We start from the raw sequence: 16,037 nt of genomic DNA on the forward strand, positions 1-16,037 counted from the left end.
ATAGTGCATGGCAGGTCCTCTTTATGGTGAGATCTGGGGTCAATAAGACCTCAGTTCTCTCCTACAGGCTGGAAAGCCTAGGATAAAAAAAAAAAAACAATCTCAGCTGGAAAGCCGAGATCAAGGCCATCTGCCAGGGACCATCTGGTCCTCGGTATTCTCTATGGTGTACTTCCACCGCTGGGGGGGATGTTTTTTCAACAAAAGCGGAGTTACACTTTAAGGATTTTCTGCATTAAGATAAAACACTTTTCATAGTAGCTCCCTCCCCTGCTCCCCCTAAAAACTCATCTGAGCCAAATCTCGATCCATCGCTATGCACATCTGCAGCAGCTCCTTTTTACTCTCCCCACTCTCACGGGCTTGGCGGAGAGTACTGGGAGCCATTGGCTTCCACTGCTGTCAGTCAAAACCTGTGAGCGAGGAACAAGACTGAGCTGGCTGTGTGAATAGATGTAAACAGCCTGGCTCGGGATTGAGCATGCAAGAGTGCCCCTCTGGAGAGCGGCTCCCTATGGGGGCACTTAGCAGGGTGAAGGAGCCAGGAGTACCAGTGGCGGACCCCAGAAAAGGAGGATCGGGCTGGCAGTAGGTAAGATTGGCATGTTTAAAATTTTATTTAAAAAAATAACTTTACAATTAATTTAAGATCGGTTATTGCTGCTCTCTCTCCTTGTGCAAGATAACTGGTCTTGTACCTCTCCCCTCCTGTAGTTGTTTTTTGCAGGAAGTCTGTAGACCTACTGGGTTCCTGCCACATCTCTGCTCTCTGTACAGTACTGTGATAATATCAATGCTACTTTTAGAAGGTAATGACTGAATTTGCAAACACATTTGGGGTGCACAAGTGAATTTATATCCCAAGTGGCTACTGAGGAATATATTTAAATGAAAGTTTTGTGCCCAAAGTTCAGCTTTAATTAAAAGCAGCAATTTATTGATTTTACCGATCGCAGGGAGAGATCTCTCATCCATTGTCATGCTTGGTAGTTTCTGCCGACAGTTTCTGCTGGGGTATCATATAGACTTCACCATCTGGTACACAGTGAAACTTAAGGGGGAAAAGTTGTGCACCCCCTGGACATTGAAAGACTTCGACTCACATATGTTCAATTTAAATTCCAGATTTCTCCAATCCTTTTACTTGTAAGAATTATATGAATTTTTATTTTCAGTATAAGTCAGGGAGAAAATAATAAACATTTCACAAGTACTCAGCGCTCAGGAGAAAATTCCCAAATGAAAAATTACCCTCGATTTGTTCTTGTGGAAAGGAAAGGTTGTAATTTCAAAAACCACTTTCCCTTCAAAAAGAAGTGGGGGATTAAACATTCAGACAGTACACGGATATCACAAGTAGCAAGTGCCGACTCTGCCACAGATAATGTTTTAATAAGAGACCAGGGAAGGAAAATTACAGATTCATTTTGCCTGCTAGAACTGCCTTTGATTCTCATTCAGCGCATTACCATATAGCTGAACACACAGCACCAGCCTGTCCTCAAAATGAGTATTGATCACTACAGTACACATGCTGATACATGCTACATCGCCTAATGTCAACACTCGCAGCGTTATTACTCATAAATCAATAGCTGTAAACAAAAAAACCTGCAAGTGTGATTGATGGTCAGCAATATAGATGACGTGATGAGCTGGAAAACAAGGCAGAGTGGGTTATGTGTCTCAATCCAGATGGCTCAGGTCGGCCATCATAAAAAGATTCTACAATGCCTCAGTGTCCAACATGGCAAATACTACCGGGCACAACCATCCTGCTGTTTTATGAGCTAGTTAGTACATGGGCATTAGAGATACGCCCACCATGTACTTAAAATAAAGCAAAACGAAACCCCCCTGCCATCCTTTGCAGCCAAAGAAGCTGCGATCTTAGCCTCTGTTGCCATGGAGCGGAAGATCATGATAATTGATGACACTGGCCATTTGATGGCTTGATAGTTCAATTGAGAACAAGCAACTGTGACAGTTATCAATCACAGCTGAAGATCAAGAATGCAAGGATATGACCACAAAATAGCAGGAGGAAACTAGTCTTAAAAATATTTTGTTACCCAAAGGGTGGTTGATGCTTGGAATAGACTTCCAGCAGAGGTAGTGAGCCAGCCAACAGTAAGCAGATTCATACATGCTTGGGATAAACATAGATATCTAAAAAAGCATGGGGTAGACTTGACAGACCACTAGGTTTTTGGAAACTGGTAAACGAGTGGGTTACATCAAAAGATGGTTTAGATGGCATGGTTACATAGTTACATAGTTTGTGAGGTTGAAAAAAGACATCAGTCCATCCAGTTCAACCTATGTGTGTGTGTATGTTTGCTGTTAACTGTACATTGCATACCCCTGTATGTTGTGGTCTTTAAGGTGTCTAATAGTTTTTTGAAACTATCGATGCTCCCTGCTGATACCACTGCTTGTGGGAGAGCATGCCACATCCTTACTGCTCTGATAGTAAAGAACCCCTTACGTATTTTAAGGTTAAACCGTTTTTCCTCTAGTTTTAGTGAGTTGCCACGTGTCTTATTATATTCCCTTTCTCTAAAAAGTTTGTTCCTTATGCTAGGGTCATCCCCAGTACAGTATTTGTACATTGATATCATATCCCCCATCAAGCGTCTCTTCTCCAGAGAGAATAAGTTCAATGCTTGTAGTATTTCCTCATAGCTGATGTCCTCCATTCCCCTAATTATTTTTGTTGCCCTTCTCTGGACTCTTTCCAGTTCCAGCACATCCTTTCTGAGGACTGGTGCCAAGAACTGGAAGGAATACTGCAGATGTGGCCGGACCAGAGTCTTGTAGAGTGGGAGAATAATCTCTTTATTTCTGGAGTGAATCCCCTTTTTTATACATGCCAGTATTTTGTGCATGCCACTGCCAAGCCTGTTGTCCACTAGTACCCCCAGGTCCTTTTCCATCTTAGACTCACCCAGAGGTTCCCCCCCCCCTAGTGAGTAGCTTGCTTTCGGGTTTCTGATGCCCAAGTGCATTACTTTACATTTTTCAACATTAAACCTCATCTGCCATGTAGTTGCCCACCCCATTATTTTGTTCAGGTCTGCTTATAAGGTTTCCACATCCTGCATAGAAGATATTGGCATGCTTAGTTAAGTATCATCCGCAAATACCGAGATTGTGCTAGATATCCCCTCCTCTAGGTCATTTATGAATAAATTAAACAGGATTGGTCCCAGGACAGAACCTTGGGGGACCCCACTTTCCACACCTGCCCAATCCGAGTACTCCCCATTTATCACCACCCTCTGGACTCGCCCCTGGAGCCAGTTCTCTATGGTAAAAGAGAAAAACATCTTTCAAGTTTCTGTTACTATTTGCCCACTGGAGAGATTTCTCCTCGTCTTCTTCTTAAATACCTCACAGAAAGGAAGTGGAAATCTCGAAACTTTGAGGGCAAAAACCATCCTTGACAATTGTCATTCGAACAGGTTTCCCCATTGGTAGATTTATACTCATGTTCTGTTTCAGTGACAGATGTTCACATTGTAGATTTCTCTTTACTGTCTGTCCTAGTGAAAAAAAAGTTACCACCAGAAAGTAGTTTATAAAACTGTTCCACACTCTCTACCCAAGGAAACTATTGCATATAGTTTAAATTTAACTGATCTCAAAAGCCCTAGTATCACAAGTCACATATAAAAACAGGCTTAACGCATTATTTTAGATTGTTGAACCAATACAAAATAAACTTGGGTCATTTACCTTTAAACAAGTTACATGAACCAGAAGAATCAGGGTCTTCCAGAGCGTCAGCAGTCATGGGTGCAAAGATCATTTACAGTACATAAAACATGATTTTTGACTTTCAAAGCAACAGGAAGATCATAAATAATAAAGGGGAGGGACCTATGTTCTTTACTGTAATCCAATAAAAGAATTTTACAGGTTAGTAAAAATCCTTTTTTCTTAAATGTAAAGTACACGACACAGGGTCTTTAGTCATAACCATAAAACAACCCAAATCAGTCCATCTGAGGGGGTGGGCAACAAAGCAGAAAATGCTAATAACAGGATAAGGAAAGAGTGAATCTGTTTGGCTGATGGAGGCTGTAGTTGAGAGATAGACATACCACATCTTGACCAGTGGACAGACATTTTTTTAGGATGTTTTGGGGAAAGTCATTGGGAGGGGAGACAATATCCTGGTTAAAGTGGAAGGCGAAAATCACCTTGTGGAGAAAGGAAACCCTAGGCCTCGGGGATATCTTTTTCTTGTGTATCACTAGAAAAGGTTGCTTACAATATAAGGCTGCTAACTCCGAGAACAAGCTTGCAGAAGTGATAGCAACAAGAAAGGCCACCATGAAAGGGAGATCAGACAAGGAAATAACCTAAAAGGTTTAATGGGAGGCTTCTAAAGAGAACCAGAACTGAGGTCCCATGGTGTCTACAGGGATTTTACAGGAGGAACAATAAGTGGGACAACCTGCACGAAGCCCTTAAAGTGATACTAAACTCACGATTAAGGATTTTTTAAAAATTCTAGTCCTTCTTCCCATCATTAAAAGTATCTTCTATTGTTTAAAGAAATCTAGCAAGGTGTCTACTTTCATTCGCCATTGCCCCACTGTATGTTGGAGACCCTCTAAATGCTCCCTCTCGAGATAAACATCAAAATGTATGAAAAAAGACAAAAGAAGAGGGGAACCAATGCGCTACCAATGAGGTACAGAACAATGTGGGGTCAGAAAATGGAGTATTGGTGGAACACCAGAAATCAGCAGCTGATTCAGTAGTGTCACAACATACTAAAAGGATATAAAGAGAGAGGGAATCAGCTCTTAATTTCTAAAAATGGTCCCAGGAATCTACTAAGAATATTGATCCTCATCTGCCAGAGTGATGATCCTTTAGAAGGGAAAGGAATATCTATAGGGCATTATATTTTTAAAGACCTTTTCACATCTGTAAGCCCTTATATTATTGGAGAATATCTGGAGGTCCCCTATGGTGGTTGATTACACCAAAACGCTCATTTGAGTGTTAATGGAGGTGAGCGGCCATTGCACTTAATTTGGATTCAAAGCTCACGAATAAATCGCACTTGGCTGTCACCAGAAGTGTTTCTTTTAACATAGCCACTGGATCACCAATGAACTTTTATTATCTTCACTTGTTATTAATAGCACCTTAGTTTGTGCACATATTTATTTGGGACTTTGTGCTATAATTGTTTTTGCGTTTACTCATTCTAGACATCTCACAGCATTTTTGCTGGTCTACATTTTGCACTATTGAGCAATATTTTGCACTATTGATCATTATTTGCACTTTCACTTGCACAGGATATTGATTCTATTCATCACCTGCATTGTACAACCCATCTGTTGCCCACAGTCATCATCAATAGTGTTTTCAACCACTTATATTATTTATATTTGGCACTGATCACTTAATTGATTTATTTATTAGCACTTCAGCACTTTATATATTGTTCACATTGTTATACCAGGATTGTTTTTTTATTCTTATTGCCTTATATCATCATTTATGGTCAACATTTGTATTTAACACTTATTGGACTATCTTTTAATATCTTTCAACACTTCTTACTTAGGATTGATTTTTCAATAATATCTTTTTATACTCATCCTTTTTACATTTATTGTTGTTCTTCATTCCACGTTGGCCAATATTATATATTTACAGTCTTATCTGTGGTCCACCATTTTTAGAAATTAAGCGCCGATTCCCTCTCTCTTTATAAACAAATGTATGTACAGTGTCTTGCGAAAGTATTCGGCCCCCTTGCACTTTTCTACCTTTTGCCACATTTCAGGCTTCAAACATAAAGATATAAAACTGTAATTTTTTTGTGAAGAATCAACAAGTGGAACACAATCATGAAGTGGAACAAAATGTATTGGATATTTCAAACTTTTTTAACAAATAAAAAACTGAAAAATTGGGCGTGCAAAATTATTCAGCCCCCTTAAGTTAATACTTTGTAGCGCCACCTTTTGCTGCGATTACAGCTGTAAGTCGCTTGGGGTATGTCTCTATCAGTTTTGCACATCGAGAGACTGAAATTTTTGCCCATTCCTCCTTGCAAAACAGCTCGAGCTCAGTGAGGTTGGATGGAGAGCGTTTGTGAACAGCAGTTTTCAGTTCTTTCCACAGATTCCCTATTGGATTCAGGTCTGGACTTTGACTTGGCCATTCTAACACCTGAATATGTTTATTTGTGAACCATTCCATTGTAGATTTTGCTTTAGGTTTTGATCATTGTCTTGTTGGAAGACAAATCTCCGTCCCAGTCTCAGGTCTTTTGCAGACTCCATCAGGTTTTCTTCCAGAATGGTCCTGTATTTGGCTCCATCCATCTTCCCATCAATTTTAACCATCTTCCCCTCTCCCTGCTGAAGGAAAGCAGGCCCAAACCATGATGCTGCCACCACCATGTTTGACAGTGGGGATGGTGTGTTCAGGGTGATGAACTGTGTTGCTTTTACGCCAAACATAACGTTTTGCATTGTTGCCAAAAAGTTCAATTTTGGTTTCATCTGACCAGAGTACCTTCTTCCACATGTTTGGTGTGTCTCCCAAGTGGCTTGTGGCTAGCTTTAAACGACACTTTTTATGGATATCTTTAAGAAATGGCTTTCTTCTTGCCACTCTTCCATAAAGGCCAGATTTGTGCAGTATACGACTGATTGTTGTCCTATGGACAGAGTCTCCCACCTCAGCTGTAGATCTCTGCAGTTCATCCAGAGTGATCATGGGCCTCTTGGCTGAATCTCTGATCAGTCTTCTCCTTGTATGAGCTGAAAGTTTAGAGGGACGGCCAGGTCTTCGTAGATTTGCAGTGGTCTGATGATACTCCTTCCATTTCAATATTATCGCTTACACAGTGCTCCTTGGGACGTTTAAAGCTTGGGAAATCTTTTTGTATCCAAATACGGCTTTAAACTTCTCCACAACAGTATCTCGGACCTGCCTGGTGTGTTCCTTGTTCTTCATGATGCTCTCTGCACTTTAAACGGACCTCTGAGACTATCACAGTGCAGGTGCATTTATACGGAGACTTGATTACATACAGGTGGATTCTATTTATCATTATTAGTCATTTAGGTCAACATTGGATCATCCTCACTGAACTTCTGGAGAGAGTTTGCTGCACTGAAAGTAAAGGGGCTGAATAATTTTGCACGCCCAATTTTTCAGTTTTTTGTTAACAAAGTTTAAAATATACAATAAATTTCATTCCACTTCATGATTGTGTCCCACTTGTTGTTGATTCTTCACAAAAAAATTACAGTTTTATATCTTTATGTTTGAAGCCTGAAATGTGGCAAAAGGTTGAAAAGTTCAAGGGGGCCGAATACTTTCGCAAGGCACTGTATGTATGTATGCACACAGCAGCAGCAGCACGTATCTTCACTTTATTCCTCCTCTGAGCGTAATCACCGCCCACTTATCTTTATCCCCGGTCTTTTGATTCAAAGACCCATACCATACACTCAGTGAAAGGAGGACCCTTGGAATTATGGGAACTGTGTCAACAGAGCTGTGCACCTGATAACTTGCACTGCTTGTTCAATAGATAAAAAAACAGAAGGAGTGCCAGTTTGTCTACCCTATATTACACTGTATACAACTACTCCCAAAACATAACTGACCACTGTACATGACCATAATACAATACAATTCTATTGGGCTGTATGCATAGAATATTGGTTCAGTAACATGTTCGACCACTGCACAGGATCATAGAATAATTCTAGTACAGTCTATAAAGTACACTGTATCCAGGGGTGGACTGACAACTCATGGGGCCCCTGGGCAAAGGAAGATTGTGGAACTCCCAGGCTTACAGATGGCCGCCACGCGGCAGTTATATTTATGACATGCAGAGGGGGCACTGAGTTTGGCGACATACAGAGTGGCAGGAGACTTCTAGCTGGTGACCCAGTAAAGGCACCAGGAGCCTCTAATTGGCAGTGTCACCTTAACAGCATCTAACAAGAAGGACTCTCTGTTTCTTCCTGTATTGAATTGTATTGGAACTGTACAGGCTGCCCTCATGTTGTAATGCGCTGCGCAAACTGTTGGCACTGTATAAATCATGTATAATATTAATAATAATAATAATAATAATCATGGGCCCCTAGGAAAAATAATGCACTGGGCCGCTATCAGAAAGATTATGACCTGTCGTGCGCAAAGCGCACCACAGTGAACAATGGGAATGGCCAGTGGGAGATTAAACTGAATCTGCATCTGCTATATACAATACTATGCAAACATACTGTATACCACAGTCCTTGTACCCCAAGGTTACAGAGGAACTTCATTAAAACCAGCAACTGTTGACACAATGAACACCTTGGTCAGGTCTATGTACATTATACAGTGGGTATAGAAAATAATCACTCCCCTTTAAAATATTCACATTTTGTTGCTTTGCAGCCTGAAATGAAGACAGACATCATTTTTGTTTTATTCTGCTGTGTTTACTAGTGCAACTTTTAGCATCCAAGTGAAAGACAGAACACCAACATGTTAGAAAAAAATAAAAATAAATAAAAAACAGAATCACTGAGTTGAAAAAGGATCACGCCCCTTAAGTCAGTATTTTGTTGAACCACCTTTTGCTTTAATTCCTATCCTTAGTCTGTTGGGATATGTCTGAACTAACTTTGCACATCTGGACTTTGCAATATTTGTCCACTCTTCTTTGCAGAACTGCTCAAGTTCAGTTATTTTTGATTGTGACCATTTGTGGACTGCAGTCTTCAAGTCATTCCACAGATTTTCAATGGGGTTTAAGTCTGGGCTTTGACTGGGCCATGCAAGGTCATTCCCCTTTTTCTCCTTCAACCGTTGTGTGGTCATTTTTGCTGTGTGCTTTGGGTCAATGTCACATTGGAAGGTAAGCCTTCTTCCCATTAACAATTTTATGGCAGAGAGCAGCAAATTTCCCTCAGGAATTTGAGGGTATTTTGCCCCATCCATATTTTCTTCTATCCTGACAAGTGATCCAGTCCCTGCTGCAGAGAAACACCCTCATAAGAGGATATTACCACCTCCAAGCTTTACTGTAGGATTGGTGTTATTTGGATGGCGAGCTGTATTGGACTACCGCCAGAAATCGTTTTGTGTTGGGGCCAAATAATTCAATTTTAGTCTCGTATGACCACCTTAAACGCACCTGAAAGATTCTGAAGCCGCATGGAAAAAGGAGCTTTGGTCAGATGAGACTAAAATTCCTACAGTAAAGCATGGAGGTGGTAATATCCTGTGATGGGGGTGTTTCTCTGCAGCAGGGACTGGGGCACTTGTCAGGATAGAAGAATAATGGATGGGACAAAATGTCTTTCAAATTCTAAGGAAAATCTGCTGCCCTCTGCCAGAAAGTTGTCAATGGGAAGAAGGTTTTCCTTCCAACATGACAATGACCCAAAGCACACAGCAAAAATGACCACTCAGTGGTTGAAGGAGGAAAAGGTGAATGTCCTTGCATGGCTTAGTTAGGGACCAGACTTAAGGTGGGAGTAAACTCTTTTACCTATAGGTACTGTAAATATCTCCTAAACGTGCACTGTTAAGGAGATAATTACTGTACATGCAGCCGGTGACATCACTGGCACATGCACTCAGAAAGAAAGTACATCCGGGCGGTACCTTCAGAGTCCTGTGCCGTAAACGGAGGCTCCCACTTTGTGACTGGCCGCTGTCCACGAACACGGAAGGAGGACTGGGTGTAGATGGGAAGTGCCTGCAACAGTGACAGCACGGCGCAGGAATGCTTTGTTTTCAGGAAAGTTTAACCTAATGTGCTAGTATGCGATGCTAGCACATTATGACATTACCTTGCAAGTTAGAAAAAAAAAAAGACATCCAGCGGTTTACTTCCGCTTTAAACCACATTGAAAATCTTTGAAATGATCATCATCAAACTTAACTTATCTGAACTTGAGCAGTTCTGTAAAGAAGAGTGGGCAACTATTGCAAAGTCTAGATGTGCAAAGGACATTTCCCAACAGACTAAGGCTCCTTTCACACACTCCGTCTTTTGGACGGAATCCGTTTTTCTCAGCGGGGGATCAAGCCGCCGATCCCCCGCTGAGCAGCAGGAGGACAGCTGTGTCTCCGCGCTGTGTGAGGAGACACAGCTGTTAGTTCCCTATGCATCTCTATGGGGAAAATCGGATGTCAACGGACCGTCAGTCCGTTCTCACCCGATCCCATCCGATCCGCTGGACGGATGGAAAATAGGGTTTCCATCCGTCCAGATTTGACGGATCGGATCGGGTCGGATGTCAGCAGACATGTATCCGCTGACATCCGATGCCCCATAGGAATGCATGGGGGGACCGCCAAAAAAACGGACAGGCGGATCTGAACGGTCCGCCTGTGTGAAAGGGGCCTAAAGGCTGCAATTAAAGCAAAGGTGGTTCAACAAAACACTGACACAAGGGCGTGATCCTTTTTCTAACTCCGTGATTCTGTTCAGAGTTCCACCTTATATCAATGTCCCCCTACACACACCTTTTCACCTTTGTCCTTAGTGTGGCAGGCGGCTGGCAGGAAAGAATCACCTGTTACTGGCTCTGAACCTTGCATGTGCAGTTGTGCAGCCGGCTGAGTGGTGAACTGCTGTGGTTGCCCTCAGATCGGGCAGTGGGGCAGGTGAATAAAAGCTGTTTGATGTGTGCCATGATATTACTGCACAGGTGTGCATCCAGACCTGCCTTCAGCCTGATCCGTGGCCAAGCTCAGCAGTTAACCAGTCAGCTGGCTCCAAATGGCAACAAGTGGATTTTTGCAGGCATTTTTCTCCTCTCTGTGGACGGTGGCAAAACAGCAGCTGATTGAGCGGCTTAATCCAGCATGTCTGTTCAATAGAAGTCGATTGGTAGATTTCGGTAGCAGCAGTGGGTACTCATGAATCATACAGTATACACACACACACACACACACACACACACACACACACACAGTATTATACACAGACACACACACAGTATTATTCATATACACAGACAGACACACGCAGAGTATACATTATACACAGACACACACACACGCACAGTATTATACATATACACAGACAGACACACACACAGTATACATATACACAGACAGACATACACGCGCAGTATACATATACACAGACACACAGTATACATATAAATAGACACACACACAGTATACATAGACATTCACACACATACAGTATACATATACACAGACACAGTATACATACAGTTGTGCTCATAAGTTTACATGTCCTGGCAGAAATTATGATTTCTTGGCCATTTTTCAGAGAATATGAATGATAACACCAAAAATTTTCTTTCACTCATGGTTAGTGTTTGGCTGAAGCCATTTATGATCAATCAACTGTGTTTACTCTTTTTAAATCATAATGACAACAGAAACTACCCAAATGACCCTGATCAAAAGTTTACATACCCCAGTTCTTAATACCGTGTATATCCCACTTTACCATCAATGACAGCTTGAAGTCTTTTGTGGTATTTGTGGCTGAGGCTCTTTATCTTCTCAGATGGTAAAGCTGCCCATTCTTCTTGGCAAAAAGCCTCCAGTTCCTGTAAAATCTTGGGCTGTCTTCCATGAACTGCATGCTTGAGATCTCCCCAGAGTGCCTCAATGATATTAAGGTCAGGAGACTGAGAAGACCATTTCAGGTGTCTACCTCTTGAAGCTCATCAAGAGAATGCCAAGAGTGTGCAAAGCAGTAATCAAAGCAAAAGGTGGCTACTTTGAAGAACCTAGAATATGACATATTTTCAGTGGTTTTACACTTTTTTGTTATGTATATAATTCCACAAGTGTTAATTCATAGTTTTGATGCCTTCAGTGTGAATCTACAATTTTCATAGTTATGAAAATAAAGAAAACTCTTTGAATGAGGTGTGTCCAAACTTTTGGTCTGTACTGTATATATATATATAAATGTGTATATATATATATATATATATATATATACATACATACTTTAACTTATTTATAGTCATTTATTATATTATAATTCATGATTTTGTGTTTCAAACATTATCATACCCGAGATGTTATAAAGAAGAACGCACAGTAAAAAAAAATCATATGTAAATAGTTGGTTTGGGCTGCTCATTCTTAAGAATTACATGCAAAATAATTGTACCGCTTTCAGCACCTAAAATCAAAAAGAATCATACCGCCAGGGAGGTTAAAAAGAGTAAATACAGTTGATTGATAATTAATGGCTTCAGCCAAACACTAACCATGAGTGAAAGAAAAGTTTTGGTGTTATCATTCATATTCTCTGAAAAATATAAATTCTGCCAGGGTATGTAAACTTATGAGCACAACTGTACACAGACGCAAAGTATACACACACAGACACACACCAGCACCTTTTATCTAAAAATCAGGCTGATCTAACACACTCCTGCTGCCCCATCTCCTGGCATGCTGTGACTTGTAGTGCTCCAGCATCTCACAGACACATTAGGTGGTAATGCAGGAGAGGAGGAGACTGTGCCTGTGTACTGGTGGGGAGGTTATGAGTAGGGAGGTGTAGCAGAGATTTGGGGAGAAGTTCAGAACATCTCCCTCCTCCAGAAGCAGTGCACTTCTCACACAGAAAATCGATCTTACAGCCTCAGAGACAGAAGCCCTTGTAGAGGGAACACAGCCTTGCGCCCCCCCCCCCCCCCCTGCTCACCAGAGTAAGCCACTGACAAAACTACATTTAGCTCACCCCAGCTTACCTTCAAGCAGGCTGCAGCCCATCCCATACTGCAGGCTGTGTACCCTCCTCCCTCTCTTGTCCTCCAGCTGCCGCCATCTATTATTCTAAAGTCAAATAAGCCACGCTGGGGAATGGGGCAAGTACACTGTATTCCCATTGGCTGAACAGGAAGTTGAGAGCTATTGCCTCTGGATTTAGAAAATTGATGACTGTAACAAACTTTTCAGGGACAGAGGTAAAAATCTGCACTAGCTGTCCCTGAATTTACTGAGGTTGGCAGCCCTGATGGAGCCCCCTACCAGTCCCGGGCCCTTGGGCAGTGTCCGAGTGCCCTAATAGTCAGTCTGCCCCTGACTGTACCCCTAACATGGCTTCAATGGTTGCCCTTCTGGGGAGGGTGATTTTGAGAACAAAGCATATAGATAGTTTTTCTCCTGTTTGGTGTTGTAGGACATGTACACTAATTGGTTACATTCAGTTCACTATTGAATATTGTAGGTTGCACTGCAATACTGGTGGAGATTTTTGAGCCAGGTGAAGGAAGCTCTTGCCTTTCTCCTTTCTGCATGAATGACCTTGAAATCCAATTGAAATGACAGAGAAACGGCTGCTTTTCTGACAACAGCTTCTCACCTATATAGTTATCATCTGTACTCTGACAGACTGTAATAGAAATAAAATGGCACTTAAATCCATTAAGAAGCAGATAATGGTCCTCTTATAACAGGCTTTGCAAGATTCATTGGTGATACTTCGCTTCTATCACCTACTCAATTAAAACTGCTGGAACAGTGGAAGGGTAAAAGGTGTTTGGTCAGGGAAGGATTTGTCGCTGTACATAGTCATCATGTCACAACACAATTACAGCAGAAGTAATGACATTGCAGACACCCAGAAGTATCTTGAGCTCTCTAGATTAGTCTACATCTCTGCATTCCCGGGACAATGCTGTAATTTCTGCTCACCCTGAAAAACTTTATTTTAAAAAACAGCGGTCATCCTATGCAAAAAGTGGAAATCGACAGATTATTTAAAATTCAATAAATAATTTCAGACAGAAAACCATCAGTAAATGTATATAGCGTATAGAAAAAGAAACGCAAAAATTTGCTGCCAAATTACCATATAGGGTTGTGAGTCTTTAGCATCTCCACTCCTAGCTGCCATACTGATCATCAATTTCTGAATTTGATGGGTCTTCCTTGACTTAAAAAACACAGTCTGTAAACTGATGGATAGCTCAGGATCCCTATCTGGCTAGCGCTCTAGTGATGTCACTTCTTTAGTAGGGCCAGAAGATGCCAGCTGAAAATGATAAGATGTCATCTGGCACTATTTCGCTTTCCCAACTGCAGTGTCAGGTCTACTGCTTTACATTTTGCCCCTCAAAATCCTGCAACAACCTCCACAAGCACAACATCTCCGCTTGTGATGACAGCTGTAAATGGCTAATATTTACCCTGCTTCCACTTTCCAATGGTGCAGTCCCAGCAGTAACATTGTTGTCATTTAATATCCAAAAGATTTATTTATATTTTTACCCTCAGAAATTTAACGGCATTTAGACGCAGATATTTTATAAATTTTTTATACACTAACACATTATGCTGCAATTGTTCTGTTTTCCTACCATTCAATGATCCTAGAAGTTTAAGGTTTCTGTATATTCTCCAATCTTACCATTATATTATAAGCAATAAGGAAATAAGGTTTTCACCTGCAGCTTTTGTACAATTTGAGGGTCTCTGGTATACCCTTCACTCATGTTAAACCATTTTGTGCTGTACATGGTAAGCCTCTTCTTGATTTCTTTAAAATGTGAAGTATATAATATATAATGAACATCTGCTGAAAGGCTGACAAGTGCAAAATTAGAGGGCCCAAAGAACCACCGGCACTAGTTGGAGAACGCTAACTGAGAAGGATCACTGGATTTGGAAGCTTCTGTGGGTCACACATGTATTGCTGAAATAGACTACGATTGAAAATACCTACAGACCTACTACAAGAAATCTCTAACTCAAAAGACTGGAGGTCCAGTCCAGATAAATATCAAACCAATGGACAGCCTTCTGAGGACTACCAGAACATAGGATAAAGATCAAAGCCTCAGCTTCCCTCCGACTGCTGAAAAGCTACAACTAAAAAACACTGGGAATTTGGCTCCTCAGCTGCTAAGGAAATATAGCTCCTATTATGTTTGATCAGGCAGGCCCAGAGCTGCTGATGAACTACATTTCCCAGAAGGCTTAAACTTCTAGATATTAGACAGACACAACATGACCAAGCCTGATGAAAACAGTCAGTATTTATGCTGGGCTATGGTCGCAATCAACAGCCTTTCTAAAACAGTATATTTGCATCAATCAAATATTTTATAAGTAACGTGGATATCAAAGCACCTACCTGTTTGTGCACTGTTCTCTGCTTCATCTCTGGACTATCCCCTTTAGACGACGAGGATTGCTGCCTCATTCGGGCTCCACTGCCAGGCCAGTCTGGTGACGAGGACATCATACTGCCACTTGATGGCCTAGGGTAAGGTGCTGTATTGAGTAACGTTGGTGGTGTCCTTCCTCTGGTCATTGGTGGGGGTGGTGGAGGAGGTGGCTGGTCTATTCTCCTTTGAGGACCCGAACTGTTCTGCCGTGGCATTGTGGGCTGTCCAGCTTTTTCATTCAAAGATAATTGCCTACGTGACATGTCCCCAGATCGCCTACTGAATTCCTCGCTACTTCCAGGGTTAATAAAGCCATGTTTGCTCCCTGCCAAGTCCTCGCTGTTACTGTGGGAGCTAAGTGAACTATGACATTCGGAACCAGAGTCTCCCAAACCCCGTGGTGATACTGGCAAACCTGCTGCCATTTGGTACACAGGGTTCTGGAATGATAGAGGTGCCAGGAGCTGTGGCCTACCCAATGTGGCATCTGCATTTGGAGTGGTTGGTGTTTGGCCTGTTCTTCGGGCTGTTGTCATGGTCATTATATTACCCTGTGGTGTCCGTGCGGTCCATATCGCCTGAAGCTGACTAAAAGATGTCTGACTGTCATTCAGAGAGTCTCCAATCCCTGATGTGTTGGTACCAACATCCAGTACCCGATTGTCCTGTAGGTCCACCATAGACAGGCTCTTGCTGCCATTCGTGATCTGCACATCAGGTTCATTGGCCTCCGAGTAGCTGGAGCTTCGTGCTGGTGAGGGCTGGACTCCAGCAGACCTTGTGACAAAAAATAAGTCCTTGTTTTCAGGTGTTGGAGAGGGTAACCGGGTGAAATCTATCAGACTACAGGGAGATAGATAA

General features: G+C 41.8%; 1 protein-coding gene across 10 annotated transcripts in view; it reads right to left on the reverse strand.

The window, feature by feature from the left end:
• Nucleotides 1-16,037, reverse strand: part of DAB2IP (DAB2 interacting protein) — a 695,389-nt gene that overhangs the window by 50,420 nt on the left and 628,932 nt on the right. For 8 of the 10 annotated variants that reach the window (XM_082263572.1, XM_082263570.1, XM_082263568.1 and 5 more), the window contains one exon: nt 15,143-16,019. In XM_082263572.1, coding sequence (XP_082119698.1) covers nt 15,143-16,019 — 877 coding nt within the window. The remainder of the gene's footprint in view (nt 1-15,142; nt 16,020-16,037) is intronic. The other 2 variants (XM_082263573.1, XM_082263571.1) reach the window with 1 other exon arrangement.

Source organism: Pelophylax lessonae (genome assembly GCF_965119305.1).
Source record: "Pelophylax lessonae genome assembly, chromosome: 7".
Lineage (NCBI taxonomy): Eukaryota > Metazoa > Chordata > Amphibia > Anura > Ranidae > Pelophylax > Pelophylax lessonae.